We start from the raw sequence: 21,037 nt of genomic DNA on the forward strand, positions 1-21,037 counted from the left end.
CCAAACGGTGGGCTGGAGAAACAAAAAATTATCCAGTTCAAACTTCATAGCAACACATCCAAGAAAAACATTCAAACACATTAGGCACCTTTAATACAAGACTTCTCAAAATGTCACAACTGTTCTAGATACTTAAAATTGCGAGATCATTTCCCGAAATCTGAATGTGGAAGGTAATTCCCCCCCCCCTCAATACTGATACATTATACGGAATCCCACACACGTTCATAAATCATAAAATCAATAAATGTCTGTTATGTTGCTAGAGTAAAAGGGGATATAATATTGTAAAGAGCAGTGAGAATTCCAGGTAGGAATGTGTTGTGTATTTCTCACAGGGGGGGCAGAGCAGGCTCTCAGGGGGGGCAGTTGCCCCCCCCCCCCCTGCCCCCTCTAGCTACGGGCCTGGGGACCATAAGTGACTACAGTAGCAAAGCATTGTGTCACTGGAAGGGTAGGTACAGACATATTGATTGAGAAAGAGGGTGGGGGGATGAGTTAATGTTGTTATGGTTGTGATTTTTTTAGCAGCAGCAATTTTTATGTGTTAAAATATGAAAAATATAGCCCGTAGAAAATAACAGATACCATATTGCCTGATTCTCATCGACTGCTGTTTGAAATAAGCCTGGACAGGAATTGAAAAGAAAGGATAGTGTAGTGATTAACACTGTTGCCTTGTAATTCAAGGAGTAGATGGTTCGATTCCACTTTAGTCTAGTCTCGATTAGCATATCTGAGAATGAAGTGGACTTTTAACAACCTTGTTAATTAAATGGAGATGTTTTGGTCTCGAAAACCAGAAAACAGCAGCAATGGGACTCGATGCTCTGACCCAATGAAAAAGCCACTCTGGCAGGCCCTAGCCCTTGAACACTGTTTTAATTTTAATTAAATTTTTTGTTTTAATTAATTTACACTAGCAATTTTCAGCAAAGGTTATGTAGCGCTAAAAGATTGCAAGAGGTAATGCTCGGCACTTTAGAAATGTTATTACATTTTTTTCTTATTGAAGCTTCTTGTAAAAAATATTTGTTACTCATGCTACTCTTGAATGTTTCTAGCATTAAATATATGGATGTCACATGATTGTCTCTTACTATTTATTTATTTTTAATTCTGACTTCCAAGGCAGCTTGGTTAGCACAGCATGCTACGATGACTCGGGTCCCAGGTTCAACTCACCACCTGGGCATAGGTGTTCTTTGTCCCTTTATCAATGTTATCATATCATCGCTCATCCTCATCTTTATGATTAACCAAAAATGCATAAAAGCCAAGTAAAATAATATTATGAACTCTTTCATTCATGAATTCTTCTTTAGTATGTGATGTTTATGCTCAAATTATAATAGGATTTATAAAATGATGAAATGCTGTGAACATGGGCAACTTTCCGTGTAACACATTGATCAGAAACTTTCAGAAATATGGATTTTCTCAATATGTTTTTGCATTTGTACTTCAGTCCCTTTTAAAGTAGCGCATTTTCAGTGTTATGTTACTAACCATTAAATGAATGCTTCAATATCATCATGGATTATGGCAATTAATATTTTTCCCTCCTCAAAGTAATAAAATACTTTCACTCTGGTGCAGGGCACATTCAGCTACTAACACTTCATGAAAAATGGTATCTCACAAAAGCTGAAAGCACCAAACTTAACACTGGTAACCAACTTACATTCATTACTTTCAGATAGAATTCTAATAATGTCTACATTGAAAGGTTAGGAGACCAGGTTTTGAGCTGTTAGCAATCCATTTGGTCAAAGTGTTAGCATCTGGGTGTGTCCCGCGTTTGGCCCTCTCTAAATCTCCCATGAAAATGCAGCTTCAACAAGCTCTGCGCTTCCATGCACTTGTACACCATCGACACTCTTTGGAAAGTGGAGGCCGGCCTCATCTTGCCCCTTGCAGGCGTGCGTGCTCCTGAAATTATACTTTCCTTCATGAATCGCACAGGATGTTATGGGATCAGCTGAGGCCCTCTCAGAGGGATCGAGTACAAGGCAGGCATGGAAATTTGCGGTAATTATCGTAGAATTTCAGTTTTCTTTTATTAAGCATTGTTTAATGAAATTATAAGTAATAAAATAATCCATAATAGACAAATATAATAGGGTAAGCTCAGCCTCTGGGCCTCTTATGATGCTTTGCCTCTGTAGATTTATTTCCTAGAATAGTTGCTGATTGCATGCTGTGCATTTTCCTAAAAACATGTAATCCCTTTTTCAGTTGGCACAATTCCGTACAATAAGGACAGAAGATGGACAGGCACTGCCTGCAAATTACAGACCTGTGCAGAAATTAAATGGTCGGAGGATTAATTGCATACTGCAATAAAATATGTTCATTTCACATTATGTATCTCACACTGTTTTATCATCTTAAGTTATATAACACTATGCTGCAACCAAAAACTGTTAGATTATAGTATTTGCATGTATTTTTTTATATAATGAATGTAAACCATTGACAGATAGGTTATTGTGCATAAACATAGACAAAGATCACTTACAGTGTTTGTTTTGCCAATGAAAATATGTAATTTAAGTGTCTCAAAATATAACATTTTAAAGATATGATTGGTTTAGTTTACCTAACACAAAAAATAAAAATGAAATTGTTTCTTTTGACAAGAAATTTACTTAGTGCGGCTCTGTTTGCCATAGCAGTGAATAGTGTTATGGCAAACATTCTGCCCCTGTACATGGTCTCATCTATGTGGACGACATCACCATCTTTTGCTGCTTACGGAATCTCACGTCAGCTTCCTATCAGCTACAATAGTAAATTCGGAGTTTTTGAAAGAAATCTTTGTAATTTCAATTCCAATGCTGTTTTTATCAAATGGGAGGACTTTACACAATATGCATACTTTTTACTTTGATTTTGCAGTGTGTGTGTGTACTTATAGAGAGTAATGAATTTTTAACATTTGTGAAGATGTATCCACATAGAATTAACTTGCAGAATCAACAATTCCTGAGGTAAAAGGTACTCCCTACACATTGTAACATGCCAGAAAGGCATAATGGAAACTGTTGAAGTAGGGCGTCATTTATTCACAATGTTGGGACATATGTAGAGGTTATGTGATCAGCACCATGCTTCAGCTGTATCTACCCTCGCCCCCTTTCCAGGTTCAGGGTGGCTACTTGCTGGGAATTCCTTGAATTCTGGGAATTCTGCATGGATTATTGGCTCCGGGAATTATGAATGAACTCTGCTTGATTTTTCCTCCGGAGAAATTGCAACTTTTATTAATCCAAATCCCATTCAATTTATACATATTTATAAATGACCTAAGGCAAGTTTTTCACACTTTAATTTTTATTTTTATCGAGGAAGGAAAAGAAAGCTGTGTGGAAAATAAAACAGAATTCTCTAAACCCTTTTACTTTGTTAGTGTCCTTTGCAGAACAATATCGGACAGACGGAAGATATCTTGAAGATTATTAGGTAAATTTTAGTCTGAAATTTCTACACAATTAACAATGTTTCGTAGATTAGAATATAAACCGTAACATTTGTGAATGTAAATGTATTTTGATTCTATCTCTGAGTATGTGGAATGCCAAATGTAAACTTCACACCTTAAATTAAATATTTTAAATATATATATATACCGTTTAATTGAATTGACTTAGAAGTTTTGGGCCTGACCCTGTGGCCGAGTGGTTAGCACATCGCGCTGCGACGCCAAGGGTCCCGGGTTCGAATCCCGGTTGGGCTTGGTTGTTTGTGAATGTCCATTCATCAATTTCATCATTTCATCACTCATCCCCATCTTTGCAAATTAGCCAAGAGGCACAAAACGCGAAGTAAAATAAACTAAATCAAATCAAATCAAATTAGAAGTTTTGGATACATTGGAATCACACAGACCCTTTATATTGTTAATATACTTGTGTATGGGTGGTGAGAGGCGGTGATACGTGAGTTGAAATAGAGAAAACATGTGCTTGTAGCCAACCTGAGGTTGGCCCCAGGTACCCAAGATGTTGAGTGAATCTCGGAGCTTCTCCATGCAAGGACATTGTTGTAAGACATTCTCATCTGAAATTATCCACACCAGGAATCAAACCTGGATCTCCTGTTTAGCAGTCAGGACACTGTGGCTCTCAACCAACAATTCCTCACATTCCTTTTCAGAAACAGCGAAAACTAGAAGAAATCCAAGAACTTACTAAATATGGGTCATAGTCTTATTATGCCCTATTCCACACAAAATTAGTAAGAAAAAACTTCCATTGTACACATTGATTTGTGATTTTATAATCATAAAAGAAGGAATGTACATTTCTTCTTTTAGTGTGCCTGTTTCTAATAACAAGGATTATTCATCTTACTTCAGTGAAATAAATGAACGTTTTTTTTATAACTCACAGGACATCCAAATACTACCTTTTTAAATACACAAAAATATATTTTCTAAAAGCTGCAAAATTACATGAGCTTTTCTTCCATTGTCCAAATTTCTTAGTCTTCTGAGTATCACGTTGGATTTTTCTCTCACTAAATTAAAATGGAAATACGCGTACTTCATCCATTACAAACTGAAAAGTATGTATGCAACCATAAAATAAAAATACAGAATATGGACATATCTAACACTATAATACAATATTTATTTGTAGTTTTTTTCCCCAAAACTTCCAAATCCTGTGACATGTAATGTCTTTTGTTCTTTGTGTTCTCTACATAACCAACAAACTTTCACAATATGTTCAGAATATCTTTCCTTGGTGCTCTTCTCTTGAAGGTCTTAGATAGAAAATTTTTAAAAGATTATTTTTATCCTGTATGTGTGCAACCAAGTACCACAAATTCATGTTTGAAATGGCAATTTTAATTTCTGTTGGAAAAGTGACAAAGTATTTAGTATGAGAGAGACTGCGAATCCAATCAATACAAGGCTTGCCCTCTGAAATGTGAATAGTTTTAGAAAAAGTTTGTGAAATCTTTCTTCAGTGCATATCATAGAGCTATTTGTACTTATATGATCAAGTGGATGGAAATAAATCATATCATATCATTGTTGAATGATAAGTAAATATTACAATGCAGATACTAGAAAGTTACAGAGGTAAGGCTTGGAATGAACTGAGTTATTTTCAGAAGCAAATTACTCTCATAACATATTTATTTTATGAATAGGTAGTTCTCTTTTTCACTGATAACAATCTGAAAGCAAAATTAATTTTCATGAAATTAATTAACATCATACCTTTATGTATGGCACTATAAAATTAACAAAATTCAAAGTAATCCTAAATTTCCTTCCACACAAAAACTAAGAAAATAAACTATTGATTTGAAATTCATTACTTGACAAACACCAATATAAAGCACTTACAGTTATTCATTTTAAAAAGTAACAGAGTTACAGTTACCATTACTTAAAAAGTAATCATTATTTGTAACTGCATTACAAGTAACTTGTTACTTCTGAACATTATTGTTGTAACAATGTATTATTACATTTTGTAGATTATGTAATAAAAAGAAAGAAAGAAAGGAAGATATATATCAGTGGCAAGCAAAAAGGTTGCATATATACATGATAAAAAGAAATTGGGGCTTGTGTAACTAAAACGAGTCACCAACAAGAAAAAATGATAAGAAACTGTATTTGCCTATTATGCCTTCTACACACTCAAAGTTTGGCAGTGTGTGTCTGTACTATCCTGTATATACTATTACCACAAGAGTAGGGTTACCAGACGTCCGGATTTTCCCGGACATGTCCTACATTTTAGCCTTATGTCTGGCGTTCGGGAGGAATTTGAAAAATATCATAAATGTCCTAAATTTTGAGCGTCACATAATATTAATTAGGAAAATACATAACAGAAAAAGTCAAGCAAATTACAAGTTTATGGACTGCGCTTCCAAACTCAATAGTGAAATTTATTTTGATTCAGTCATTGCACAAAAAGAATAAAGTTTGTCCTGCTATTAAACAAACGGGAAAACGGAAGCAATTAATGAACAAAGTCTTTGGACCACTTACTGATAACGTCACTGTTCAATGCCTGAGCAGAATTTCTTGCCTTAGGGTTTATACTGATGGAACAAGGTGTTGCCCATTCTTATTCAATATTCAATATAATTTGATTGTAAAGCAGGAGTATAGAGAACAAAGTTATTCAGGGTGTCAAGTCAAAAAGTAAAGAAATCAACAAGTAGGTCAAGAAGTCAATAAAAAGGCAAGAAATTATTCTTCCAGTCAAGAATTTTTGCTATTGATTGGTTGATTTTGTTTATTTTACTTCAATTTTTTCTGTCCAATTGGCTAATCGCGAAGATGAGGATGAATGATGGTAAGATAAGATGGATGAATGGATAGTCATATACATATAGGGACAACCGACACAAGCCCCACATAAGATTTTACTGGCTGTGAGTCCAGACGCCAAAGCCATGCTTGTCTGCCAAACACAGTTCAGGATGCATTAATACGAAATAGCAGATGTAATTTTCTTTTTAAATTCAGCTTCAGTTTTCATCTTAACTGACCCTTTGGTAGGGATTTTCATTAAATAAATATTTATTTTCTTAATTACTAATTTCAAACTTTACCAAAGTAGGATCTAGAAAAGTCCAGAAAAAGTCAAGATTTTTGAATGTATTATTTAGACACCCTGTTATTGAACTGAAAACTACCCAAGATGAAACCATTTTAAATTACAGTAATTGCTGAATATGACCATTACAGGTCATAATTCAAATGTTGAGAGAGTACTTTCATTACCATCAGCACAACAGACTCACGAGATAATATTTTTTTTCATAAAGTCAACAATATGTTTGGTATTGGTCCCTATAATTTCATTGAGTTTGACTGTCCACTCTAACATCAATATATAGTTTGACTAAACCTGAAATTTTGATAAAAATTGTCTCCTCTGAGAAGTACCAATTAAATCAAGTAGTAAAAGGTGCATTGATTAGTATGATTGCAAGTTTTGAAATTTTGCATTTAAACATTCGTTGGGAAAATTTTTTTTTAAAAACTGAAAAGTATCATTTTTCAACTACTTCCTAATGTGTTCTATAGAAATATGTATTATTTATTGACAATGTGTTGCGTCCTACATGTCCTACATTTCCCTTACAGCGATCTGGTAACCCTACACAAGAGATAAGAAGCAAATTTACTCAGAAAATAAACACTTTTGTTTTTCATCTATCACAATTTCACAAAATGATTTTAGTCATCGAATTTGAACGACTGTCCTTCCATTAAGTTTCTGCAGTGGTCTGAAGTTATGAAGCACTTTTTCCCCTTGGTGGCTCTTCAAGTTGCGAAATTGACTCACCTGCACAAAATAATATACATATTTATTAAGACCTATTTTTAATATTTGTATCATTTCAAAAACCATCTTTCACTTATGCAAATATTTAGCACACACAACTGTACTTTCTATTAGTCTTTTCGAATGCTTATTTTTTTAAAAAAGAAACAATTTTCGGGTTTCTAAATGTTAGTAAATGAGGTTTTTACCAACTTCTTTCATATTTAACTATAATTCACAAGTTTTGAAACTGGTTTTAATATCCTTTTGTGTTATTTGAACTGGTAAATTAATGTGGGGATAAGCACTTGATTAGCAAAATTACAGTGTAATATTTATCTAGCTATATGTGCAGAAAACATATTTGCTTCAGCTGGGTAAATTGAAAGAAAAGGTATAAAAAAACTTCATACCTTCAACATTGTCATTTTCCCAATGGCTTCGTCAAGTGTGACAAGGAAAGAAGAACAAAACACCCATGTAAGTTGCTTGCATATTGTTTTAGAGTTCTTCGATTTCACACCAGGGAAGACAAGGAACATTGAAATTCCCAACAGGTCTTGTGAATGAAGACACAATTTTTCTATATTAAAATTAAAGTGATGCTGTACATCGATTTGATGTTTATTTGTATTTGTGATCAGGAGGTGATATGACAAGTAGAAGGAAGATGTATATATTATTATTTTATGTCATGTTCTGCCAATTTTGGTTAAACAGTCGCGTAGAACACCCATGCCAACACTAGGACTTGAATCCGAGAAAATCTGTTATGAGATCAAAAGCCTACCACTTAATGTGCTGGCTATGGAAGGAAGAGATTATGACCTTTGGTAATCACATACAGTGGTCATCATGGAAGTGATTTCTGGTGGTAGCCCTCTCTCCTCTCCTACACATCAGACTGCAAGAAATGCAGTTTCCACTGTGTTCTGATAAAAAGCTGAACATTTAGAAGGGATGCTCCTTTATATGCCATTGTTAAAGCTCCCAAACATCCTAAACTCGTATCTCTCCCTCAGAGGTTGGATAACAAACAAATCTCCAAATGAACCCAAAAATTCCTCTTTATCCAAATAATTTGAGCTGCAAATCTTGGATCTAATATCCACATTCTGGATACAATAACAAAATCCCAAATCTTGAATCTTGGATAAGATATCTTAATATCAAATCCTGGATACAATATCCAAAGGCACAGGTGCTCCTAGTATTAATGGTACTAATCAATTACCGAACCCTCCAATTATAATAGGTATAACTATAAAGAAAATTATAATAAAAGCATGTGCGGTTACAATTACATTATAGATTTGGTCATCTCCAATTAGGCTTCCTGGCTGTCCTAATTCTATCCGAATTAGAATACTTAATGATGTTCCAACTATTCCTGATCTTACTCCGAAAATTAAATATATTGTACCAATATCTTTGTGGTTAGTAGAAAATAATCATCGTTGCAAAAATGAGATGTCTGAATACGATAGGTGGTAAACTGTAAATTTATTTATGAGTTAATAAATATGTTAAATAGTATTAATTAATTTAACTACTTATGTGAGTGAGTATGTGCTCGGTGCCTAGAAACATCCACGAACCTGATGAAGGAGGCAGTTTGACCTCTGAAACGTTGTCCAAATAAGACTCCATACTCACTCACGTAAGTAGTTAAATTAATTAATACTATTTAACGTATTTATTTCCTTTAATAGTGAGTAACATGCACAAATCTATAATATGTTATTTATGAGTTATTTTCAACTCTCATTAATTTTGGCTTTATAGTTAATATATAATTTAGGACTGAAATTTCAAGGTAATACTATGGTGTGTATTAAGGTCTAAAATAATATCTTATAATTGTGACTTTGAAGTCCTGAACTTAGTAATTAAAGCACTTTTCATATTATGATATTTAAAAATAATGCAACTTCAATTTGCAAATCAGCAGTCAATTTGATTCTTTAATGTATTTCCACATGAAAGCCATCTTCCACTCACAGCATGAAATTATATTTCGCATGTGTGTCCTACATAAGTTCCTTTAAATGGATGCTTTGCTTGTCGTATTACTTGATGCTAAATTCTGTCACTAATATGACACAACAGTGAGAATTCACAAAGCAACACCCATGTCCAGACTGAGGACCAAATCCAGAACCTGCAGTGGTGAGACATTTAAAAGTTATTTCAAAATTAAGCACCACAGATTTAGAGACCCAAGCATAGATGATACTTTACTCTTATGTGTAAATCTACATGTACTATTATTTTCAAAATGTTGTCATTTTTTTTTCAATTATTGGTACAAAGATTTAATTACATGAAAAATTAATGCTTTTACATTGTTAACACCTAACCAAACTAACTCTCTAGACTTCTTAAACCCGAAGGTTCATGGCTGCAGCAACACAGGCCTTCCATCTTTCCCTATCTTGAGCAAGATCTATATACTCTTTTCCATCCCTACCGATTTCCCTTAGGTCCATCTCAACGTTGTCCCTCCATCTTCGTCTTGGCCTTCCTACAGGTCTCTTACCATCAGGTTTCCCAACAAGAATCCTGTATACTCCTCTTTCCTCTCCCATTCGTGCCACATGGCCTGCCCACCTAAGTCTTCTTGATTTAATTATTCTAATAATATCTGGACGTGAATCCAAATTATGTAGTTCTAAATTATGTAACCTTCTCCACTCACCTGTCTCCTCATCCCTTTTAGGTCCAAAGATTTTCCTAAGGATCTTATTTTCAAATACTCTCATTTTATGTTCCTCTTTCAATGTAAGGGACCAAGTTTCACATCCATATAATACTACAGGCAAAATTACGGTTTTGTATATTTTAACTTTTAGTTTCTTAGATATTAAACGAGAAGACAAAAGTTTATGAAGAGAGAAGTAACATGCATTTCCTGAATTAAGCCTACTTTTTATTTCCTCTTTAATATAATTTTCATTAGTTAATATTACTCCTAAGTATTTGAATTTGGAAACTGGTTCAAACGAGTTGTTATCAATAATTAGATTTTGATTATTACCTAACACTTGGTTTCGGCCTGTAAGCATATATTTAGTTTTCTCTTTGTTAACTTCCAAACCTATCTCTTTAGCAGTTTTGAAAAATATTTTAGCATTATTCTTAATTGTATTTATATCATCCCCCAGTAAGTCTACATCATCTGCATATGCTAACAACTGTGTCACACCATTTAATTTTAGTCCTTCTTTAGTTTCTTTTACCTTCCTAACAGCATATTCTAAGGCAAAATTAAAGAGCAATGGAGATAATGCATCTCCTTGTTTCAACACCTAACCATCTCTGCCCTAATGATGAAAAATATATCCGGATGCCATGATGCACAACAAATTAATTTCTGGCAACTATTTTAAAAGCTTTAGTACCCACCAGCAATTTGAAACATAGCACAAACGCAAACCGTTGTGCAAATAAGCATAAGTCCTTACCTGGTAGCTTGATATTGGAATTGGGTCTTTCTGAATTATCCACTCAACAGTTTCAGCACATGGTGGTGTAGTGAGAGACCCATTGTAGGTGATATAATGTGTCTCAAATACTGGCATTAGTTGCTCCAGGAAGAAAGGTTCAATTTCCACTTCAGCTTCAGTTTCTACAATTTTTTCCAGTGCATTAATTATTGTATCAAAATGTGTATTGTTGTTGTCTGATATCTGAAACAAATTAATATTTCCTTATAAAACATGCTTTACAGCATAATTGTACAGTGTCTTTCACGGTCAAATTGTCCGCGGAGCGGCGGGAAGTGCACCTGGCAGCGAGCGCTCCTTTGCCAGCAAACTTGATGCAACAGCCATGTAGCTGGAAATGCTTGCTATGTAATGAAATAAGCTCCTACAATTACATGGACAGTTACAATTAGAATAAACACATACATTGTTACAAGAGGCATTGGAAATGTTCTCCTCCTGCATACACACATTTACGGTACCTTTTTAGCAATTTTTACTAACACTATCAGTTTCTCTTCCAAAATTCCTTCAATTTCTCTGCTAACATTTTCTTTCCATTCTTTTAATGTATGGCTTCAGGTTTAAAAGCTTGGTAGCTCGCCATGCAGATGACTTAAAAATGTATGTTTCTTGTGCAAGGTACCGGGGGGATTTTTAGGATTATGTTCCAATCGTGCTCTAATGTCGTCTACTTTCTCCTCAGTAAACACATGTTGTTTCACTCTACGCTTCTTATCAAGAACAAACCCTGTTTCCATAAATTTGTTCACAAGTTTTCGAACACTGTCTCTGTGTGCAACAGGAACATCTGGGAATTCTGCTGCGAAACGCCTTATAACTTCCTTCCCTACAAGAATTCGTAATGACTTAAGAATTCTACATAAAAATTCGTTGTTTTAAATTGTATGGATAGCGTGACATTATTAGACTGCAGAAAAGCACCAGTAAGTAATACGTAAACTAATACAAAACAATCTAAAACACTTGTTAGCACCTTATCACTTCACAAGCACGTGCAAACTGGACACCAGCTATCTGGATACGAAAGCACTGCCGCGTTCAGTGCCAAGGTCAGTGTACAGCTGTGGATCTAAATGTCGGCAGATGTACTCCCACCTGCCCGGTGATATGGCTGCCGCTCTGCGGACGACTCGACCGTGAAAGGTGCTGTATCAATATACTATGAAGTACTCAATTATGAGAGAAACTGGTTTCTTTCGTGTTCTATTATTAATTTCAATGGCCACTGCCACCATCCTCTCAGGAAATGCCATAGTTTATTATTGCTTGGTGAGCTTCTGTTATGTATAGATTTGTGGCATGCCACTAGCATTCTGGTGTCACCTGCTTGTCCACAGTGTAGTTTTCTGCAGTAGAGGGATCCTGATGTGGTTGTCCACCATCTTAATTCATGCAGCTGGTACAAAGGAGATGTGTATGAGCAGGCAACATCAGCGCACTTAGTGGCATGCCACAACACTATGCACAAGAGAAGCTCACCAAGCAAAAGTACAATAAGTTCCCAAGAGAATCGGGACAATGGCCAATATATACGTTCATACTTCCTTTTAGTGTACATATGAGGGGGTTTGAAACTTTTTGCTGTGATGGCTCCCCGCAGGTGCTACAATCTGCAGGCGCCTCCCCTCAATGAAAGACCACCACAAAAATATGTTAATGTGTTTATTTACATTGTGACATGTACAAGTAATGAAAACGTAATGTGTGATTAATACAGGTGATGTACATTTTTTAATGTTTACAAACTGATGTCAGTTTACGCAGCAATGCGATATTTATGAGAAAAATGGGTAGATAAAGACAGTAACTAAACTTCTATAATAGATGTTAGTTACCATCATATTGCAAGATTTAGTAAAGTCAGTTGAGATGTATGGTCTTGCTTGGTGTGACACAGTGTATTGAATCTGGGTACATATTTGTAAATAACAAGACACATGTCATTATGGATGATTACTCTTGACCTGCCTTTGGACTTGATCATCGCCATTGCTGAAAATCCTGTTTCCCACATAAGAAGTAGCAGAAGGAAGCGGATATGCAAGGCCTTCTTAACTCTAGATACTCATTCCTCACAGAACTCCAAAAAAAGAAACATTGTGTTGTGTCTTCATTGTGTTTGAGGAACGGCCAATAAACTCTTCTGCTGTGGTAAAATTTGATGGAGGGTCTGCTTTGAATGAATCCCTGATTCAGTTGTGCTGTGTGTCCTGTGGAAAGTACTTTTCTAAGTGGAGATACTGTTGTAACAAGTGCTCCACAATTGTTGTCTGTCTATTCTATCAATGTGCTCAATTTAGGAAAGCAATCGCCAATGTTTTCCATTTTCAGGCTTCTAACAACCATTCTGATTGAATCATGTGCTGTTGCCAAAACTGTCGCCTCCCTATGTGTTTGTTTTTTGTCAAAATCGTATGAAAATGCATGCTAATTACTACGGCTAGGATTTTGATGCAAATGCATCTTTTTTTTGGTAAGGCAGAAACATTGCATAAGTAGATAGAAATGTGTTTTACATGTAAGTGAATTAATTGGGAGGCCTTTGTTAGGGCATTTTTTTTTTTGCATTTTTTGACCCTTTTTGGAGTAAAGGGCATTTTTTAAAATTTTTAAACCGTTTGTCATTTTTCGACGTTTTAAAAATAATTTTATGCATTTTTATACATTTTGGTGAAAGAAGGGGCATTTTACATACAAATGTAACCCTTTGAAGGAGAGATGTTCCCGACTCTCGTCTCATTGCCTCAGCGCAGTTCTGAATGACTGTGTTTGAAGAAACAAAGAAATTCTGTGCAGTATTGTTGACACAAGCTGTTGTGTAACAGTTCAACTCAAATAATGTGATTTCCCCCTCTATCAGTAAATATATTGTCGCCAGACAGATTATTGTTAAAAACAAGAGGGAACGAAGTTTTGTGCTCTGTATCAGACAAGCAATTTGCACTCTATGGAATTGAAAGTGACTTAACAGCAAGTGCTATTGTTCATTTCAAGTACGCTCCTCTTGTGTCGGTGGAAATCGAGAGAAATGTTTCTGTGTACAAGGCTCTCTTGTCCGAAAACCGACAATCGTTCACTTTTGAAAATCCTTATGATTTTCATTGTGTACTGCAACTCGGTACTTACAAGTGTAAAAGATGACAAAAAGTGAACTTTCTTACTTGTACTACCATACACAATTAGCATGTGATAGATACTGTAACGTTAATTTGTAATTTGAATTTCCCTTGGTAGTTTATAGATTTGTTTTACAAACCTTTCAGAATTTTTAGGTCATTTTTCTAAGTTTATAGGGCATTTTCTTGCATGTATTAGGTCATAAATGCATATTTTAAAGGTCATTTTTTGGCAATTTTAAGGTCATTAAAATCCTTATTACTAACAAGTCAATCGTGCATAGTTTTGTTTGAAGATCAAGATATGCATATATCTTTTTAATATAAATTTTGAACTTTCAGGAAATAAGAAATATTTTTTCGGAAGTTCTTGTGCCTCACCTGCGGAACTTTGGAACCTCCCCTGCCTGGTGTGCTTCACAGTTTGAATACCATTGGTATATACTAATCTGCATCTTCCATTCAGAATAATTTTATTATCAAAATATAACTAAACTAAATACAAGATTGAAATATAGATCAAGAAAAATACAAGTAGAAAGGTTGCACCAAAATGTCCCTTGTAGGCATTTACTGTATTGATATATCTGCCTTGCATATTAAAATTCAAAACATTTTATCGTCTACAAACTTCAAGCATTTTAGTTCTAGCAGTTTATCTGGCGATTGCCAGTTTTTGGAAAGTTTTGCTTAAACCACATGCAAATAGTAACTTGTGTTTTATTTAATAATTTCTAACTTTTGGAAGATAACTATTATTATGACTCACATTTTTTTTAACTTTGGAAACCACTTAAAAAATTTGGGTAAGCCTCTAAAAACATAGTTTTACACAAGCTAAAAAAAATGTGGTTTCCATTAATCATCAAATACTGCTTGCTCTGTGTGCTGTTTTATGAAATATCACTATGTTACTGTAAATTTCCCAAAGGTTTACATACTATACACCATGGCGGCAATGGAAAGCAATATTATGTAATAATAACATAGTTTCAATTAAAACTAACAAATGAAAATTAAAACCAACTGAGGATAAAAAACTGTAAAGTCCCCATGCACTTTGTATCATGCTATGAGGCGTATATAAGGGGTTGTGAGGGTAGGGACCCAGATATTCAATCAATCTCGGCAGAGGTGAAGCGTTCAGTCATCGGGAGATGCGGCAATGACGAAGCAAGATAATAAAAATTTTGCATTTTAAATATTTTAGAGAAGAAGTAAAAATAATAAGTAAGAATACTCGCATATTTGTGTGAAATAAACCAAGCGACAGCATGAAACAGCTTCGAAATACGCAAGAGATTCGATAATCTTTGCACATCGAAATGGGGGCCCAGTACTACCCCTCGCACCGAACCCTCCCGTCAAGTTTCCTATTGAAGGCAATGGTGTTAGAAGCCTCGGCTCATTGCAGAAATAGTGCGAATTCCTCTGGTCTCGGCCGGTGCCGAGAACAGCTGAAAGCTTCCAAACAGGCAGACCTGGGTCATGACAGGCCCTTTTTTTTTTTAGCCCCCATCCCCGTGTTTACTGCCATGGCAGGGTTTCTCTGGAGCCATCAAGATTATTCCGTGTGTCCAGTGAGGGGTTGGCGAGGGACATAATCCCAGCTTAGGCTCAATATTCTTAAAAAAGAAAGATCGTGACAGGCAGGAAAAATGGCAAAATGATGAATTGAGGAATGACTACTAAAAAGTACACATACGTAACCCCACTCTCCCCTTCGAAAATTCTAGGCCACAAAGCACATATTGAACGGTATGAAATCTGCTTTTCTTTATCAAAACAACTGAAAACGAACCATAAAGATTGTTACCATTGAGGTGATTGCATTTCAATTTCAATCATATTTAATAATTCTCATCGTATGGGATAGAATTATGTCTTTTGTAGTCGTAAGGTCTGTGGTATGAGCTTTTAAGTTGATTTGGTAATGACCTTGGCATTTATCACGGAGAAATATTGTACCCTTTCCGTTAAAAGATCAACCCTGATGTCTGGCAAACCTTGCGATGACTACGTAAAAATGTCACGCTTTGCCACTGGATCTCTGTCATTTTGGAGGTGACGTGATCAGCACCATTGTCCAGCCCTTGACCCACCAGACACCCATTTAGTTGATGCTGGGTGAGCCCCAGAGTCACTTTATGCAGGGACAAGGCCAGAAAAATTTCCAACCTTAGATCACCTATCCTGGGAATCAATTTTGATTTGATTGAATTGATTTAATTTATTTTACTTCACATTTCTGCCACTTTTGGGTAATTGCAAAGATGATGAGTGATGATATGATGAAATTGATGAAGGGGCACTTACAAAGAATACCTATGCCAGGATTCAAACCAAGGACCCCTGGCATTGTAGCATGCTGTGCTAACTACTCCACGGAGGCTGCCCCAGGAGTCAAACCCAGGTCTGGCAGTTATATGCCCTACCAACTCGACCACCCTCGCTCCATCTAAGAAGTGGGAAATATTAAATATCTGTACTTTAAAAATTAGTAAGGATTAATGTGGGCTATTACAACTATACTCTGTCCTGGGAATGCCTGGAGCAACAGAATGAAAAAAAGTAGTGACTTGAGAGGGCTCGACCAATTATCTTTGAGAGGGGAAGTGAGTGTACCTACCAGTAGTTTGTAGCAGCGCTGACTGGTTTGCTCCGCCAACTCACTTTCTCCCCTTCTCTTCCATTATGCTCTGCTTTGCTCCACAGATTTCAGGGACAGAATATAGTTTTATCACTGTAATGATATCACAAACTTTAGGACGAAATAATGGGCAGAAACTTGAAAGCGGATCACGGATTTTGAAAGTTCATGAAAATGTATGTATTTTATGTGCAATATATCTTGACCTATTTTTATATTGTTAAATTTGCAACAATATGTAAAACATACAACTTAATGTATTTTTTTAGTGGTGATACAACCATTGCATGAATATGAATCAAGTGTAACCTTAGCTGAATAAGAATTCAAGAATGTATCTGTGGTATCCGATACCAGCTCTCTACCACTGACTTACTCAGCCAATTACTGTCACTTGTTAAAAACCATAAGTACATCAATTTAAGTAAACGCAATCTACGAACTTACAATGAAGAAAGAGGCTACTACTCGCAGTCCTGCTGGATATTTACCAGCCTCCTCCTTAACGCCATATTTTGTAGCCCAATGTACCATGTGCATCTCCAAGGGGTACCTGGAACCAAAGATTCATTAAATTATCTCCAATTAGTACACCGTGGGCCAAAAGGCATGATCGGATACCATTTATAGTGCAAAAACATATTAATCTGCAAACCAATAAGTTGCTGACCAAGGCAGTTTATTAAGATAAAAACACTTAACACGTAACGTTTCGACCCTGTATCAGGGTCTTCCTCAGAGTTCTTCGTCTGAGGAAGACCCTGATACAGGGTCGAAACGTTACGTGTTAAGTGTTTTTATCCTTGAGTTCTTCGTCTGAGGAAGACCCTGATACAGGGTCGAAACGTTACGTGTTAAGTGTTTTTATCTTAATAAACTGCCTTGGTCAGCAACTTATTGGTTTTAATATGGAAACAAGGCTTAATTATATTACAATATTAATCTGCAATGCGCAAGCAAATTAGGGGAATGTTTACCCTACTCACATACGTTGTGTGGTAATAATTTGTCTGAGGTGGCCAAGTCAATGCACATAGGGGTAAATCCAGCTGTGCACTGAGAATGATGCCCTGCCTTGACATCCCAATTAAACAAAAGTGGTTGTTGGCCCAAAATAAAAACATACCATTGGGCAAAAGAGCCAGGAGGCGGTGGGGGTATAAATATAAATAAAAAATAAGAATTGTTGTAAACCAGATCAAATTTTCAAGATACGTGGCTGTTTCATTCAAGATTACTATTAGGTTAAATTTGATTAAGCAGAATCAAGGAATTTGGCGGAAATGTTACGCTATTCTTCCTAATTAAAATACTAAATGTCTCCTAAAATCCTTGACGAACTTTCTACCTACAGGGGGTGTGTAATGTTATTTTAGAGGGGTATAAGGGTAAATTCAGCATCAAAATGACCACAAATTGCTCTTTTGAGGTAAAATTTTGGGATGCTAGGGTGAATAAATTACTGCATGGTAGAGGTCTGCAAGGGCCTAAATTGTAAGGCCCGAGTCCGGCCCGGCCCAAGGAAATGAAACCCGAACCCGACCCGAGTCCGATAATAAGTAAACATGAGCCCGGCCCGAGCCCGAAAACATAATTAAAATTACTTTCCAATTCAGCATTTGAAAAAAAAAAATGGGCACTGTTGTACTTCGTTAACTAGCTGTTATAAAAAAATGTATTCTCATTCTCGAAGTAAACCATAATTTCAATAATTAAAAATTATTTTTCGATGACAATATTCGCTAACAAAATAGCCACGAGGCCCGGGCCCGACCCGAGCCCGAGAAGTTCTGGTTATTTATGGCCCGAGTCCGGCCCGCGGGCCGGGCCGGGCCTAGGCCCGAGGGCCTGGCCCGAGCCCGTGCATACCTCTACTTCATGGTCATATAGCCTGATCTGTATTGAACAAAACAGGGCATGATTCACATCCCCAACAGTCTTTAGTTTCCAAGATATTACATTTTATTTCAAGTAGTGACATTCAAGGTGTTTTTCAATAATAAATAAAATACTCAAATAGTCAGGATTGGATTGATCTTGCCTAGGATAGGGACAAATGGAAAGATATACACTACTGCAGCATCAACCTTTGAGTTTAGAAATACCAGAGAGAGAGAGAGTGTGTGTGTTAATTTATTTAGATTGCAGCCATTTTCAGTATACTTGAAATGCATTATCAGGTAGAAAACTACCATAGGAATAAATCCAAAATTCTAGACTTTCTATTGACTTTTTCTTGGCGTTTGTTTCTTTTTTCTTGACCTTTCCCCCCCTTTTTCATAACATTTATTTAATCGACCCCCTACTTGGGTATAGTTGGAAATTAAGAAATAGATATTTTTATTCAATGAAAAACTCCTACCACAAGACTGGTTAATATGAAAACTGAAGGTGTACTTTAACAAGAGATTTAGACTTGCTTTAATTATTAATACACATAAAAAATAAGGCTTCAGACTTCATCCTGGATGGGGAATGACCACATTACTTTTAATATTTTTACAAAATTTCACGCTTATAAGAATGTAATTTTTAAGAAAAGTTTCCGAGCTTTGGAGATCTATTGTCACTCTCATTGACCTGGTCAAAGCCCGAGAGAATTTATTCATCATTCATTGGCAGGAAAGTTTCAAGACTTACTTCAAAGCAAAAAGATCTTAACCACAACCAATACAATTTTAGTTTTCCAACAAATATTCAATTTTATCAAATCCCAGTACAGGTATATAACAATGTAATTTCACTATACTCTAAAAAATTTCACAAATTCTTGACCACAAGCATAATTTCTTGACTTTCTTGATCTACCTGTTCATTTCTTGACATTCTTGACTGGTAGACATTCTGTGTAATAATGGTATATAATCTGCAGTACTACAAGGAGGTACATAAATACACTCACCTTTTATTGTTGAGAACATGTTCACTTCCGCTGTCATCATCGGGGCCCCAATGGAAATGAAGCTGCTCAAATACATAATGATCATGCCCAGGTGATGATCTAAAGTGTGGCTTATGCTCTCCCCAGTCACCAGTGACAATGGCTGTAATAACAAACATGCACAAAAATGATATAATTGCAAATTATAAAAGGAAAATTAATTATATATTGCAATATTTCAGATTTATTAATGAAGACTAAATAATTTTTACAATAATATTTTCCATGTATGCTGCGGAATATATTGCTTTGAAACGAGATCAATATATGTGCTTGAAACATTGGAAATAAAAGCAGTATTAAACTGACTTTCTCGAAAACACAATATTGTGTCATTTTGAGAGGAAAGCTTGAATTACAAATATAAAAGTACATTATGATTCCTGTGGTCTGGTTTTGTAAGGTGTTCATTTTTCTAAGCCAAAAGCTATTGCAGCTATTCGATTGGTAGAATACTGGTTTATAAGGGTGGCTACTCACAGAGAATTCCTTGAATTCCAAGAACGGTTTTACATGTAAATACATATTTATGTATGGAGCTGAAATCAGTTATATTTTGTATTGTCTTCGTGCATCATGCAGTGGCATACGCAAGGGGGGTTACGGGGTTTAACCCCCCCCCTTGAGCTTGTGAAATATTATGAAAAATGGTGTGGAAAAAAATTAAATGGCCAAAGATCTGGGACAATAATATTACTATTACTACTTCTACTACTACTACTAATAATAATAATAATTTGAATTATTATTTCCATGCAGCATGGAGAAAAGCACAGCATTCCAAACACATGCGTCTTTCAGTGATGACTTGAAAATAAGCACGAGTTTATGAGGTTAGGTTAGGGTAACTATGATTTAAAAGAGAAAACAGTTGTTTTGTATCTCAGTTGCAACAATGTTCAACACACTGGCGTACGCAGGAATTTTTTTTTTCGGGAGGGGCTGGAATAGTAAATGTGGATAGCAAATGGTTTCGATTTGGAGGGCAGGATGCATAATAAAATATTTCGTATTTTTGGAGCTTTTCAGTCTATTAAAATTGTATTCAAAGACAAAAATGGTAATCGGGATTCACTTTAAAAGAGGTTTCGCATTTACATATTTTGATTTTTTAAAGTTCTTAACGGATTTTTGTTTGTAAATTCTGATTTTATCAAAATTTCGGTAGGGGCTGGAACACCATCAGCCATCCCTCTACGTACGCCAGTGTTCAACGAACATGTATTTTTTTTTGTGTGTGTGAACAATGAGAATTAACTAAATAAAGTTATTGGTACATTGTAAGAGGCTAATGTATAGACAAAGGCTAGGCGGACAAGAATACAGTCACCAATTCGCCTTCCCATTATATTGTTTACCACAGCTCGTTTGAATGTCTCTCTTTAAAATGTCTCGCCTTGTTGACTAGACAATTATTAAAACGACAATAAGCTTAACTATTGTAAAATGTTTTGTTGGTAAGAACAGCGAGATAATCCAGATGTGAATTATCGGGGACATTTATGCGGGGAAAA

At 35.6% G+C, this 21,037-nt stretch overlaps 2 protein-coding genes across 3 annotated transcripts in view; one reads left to right on the forward strand and one right to left on the reverse strand.

Annotated features, from left to right (window-relative positions):
- Positions 1-2,583, forward strand: part of LOC145978362 (carbonic anhydrase 2-like) — a 78,558-nt gene extending 75,975 nt beyond the window's left edge. The window contains exon 8 of the mRNA XM_083110962.1: positions 2,239-2,583. Coding sequence (XP_082967088.1) covers positions 2,239-2,346 — 108 coding nt within the window. The 3' untranslated portion in view covers positions 2,347-2,583. The remainder of the gene's footprint in view (positions 1-2,238) is intronic.
- A 1,601-nt stretch (positions 2,584-4,184) lies between these two features.
- The window catches only part of LOC145978361 (carbonic anhydrase 2-like), a 48,299-nt gene continuing 31,446 nt past the window's right edge, over positions 4,185-21,037 (reverse strand). The window contains exons 5-8 of one of the 2 annotated variants that reach the window (XM_083110960.1): positions 19,485-19,626; positions 17,030-17,135; positions 10,772-10,996; positions 4,185-7,328 (exon numbers count right to left, since the gene is read on the reverse strand). In XM_083110960.1, the coding sequence (XP_082967086.1) occupies positions 7,224-7,328; positions 10,772-10,996; positions 17,030-17,135; positions 19,485-19,626 (578 nt within the window). In that variant the 3' untranslated portion in view covers positions 4,185-7,223. Of the gene's footprint in view, positions 7,329-9,416; positions 9,469-10,771; positions 10,997-17,029; positions 17,136-19,484; positions 19,627-21,037 lie in introns of those variants that run through there. The other variant, XM_083110961.1, reaches the window with a different exon arrangement.

The sequence above is a fragment of the Lepisma saccharinum genome, chromosome 24 (assembly GCF_977018435.1).
Source record: "Lepisma saccharinum chromosome 24, izLepSacc3.1, whole genome shotgun sequence".
Taxonomy (NCBI): domain Eukaryota; kingdom Metazoa; phylum Arthropoda; class Insecta; order Zygentoma; family Lepismatidae; genus Lepisma; species Lepisma saccharinum.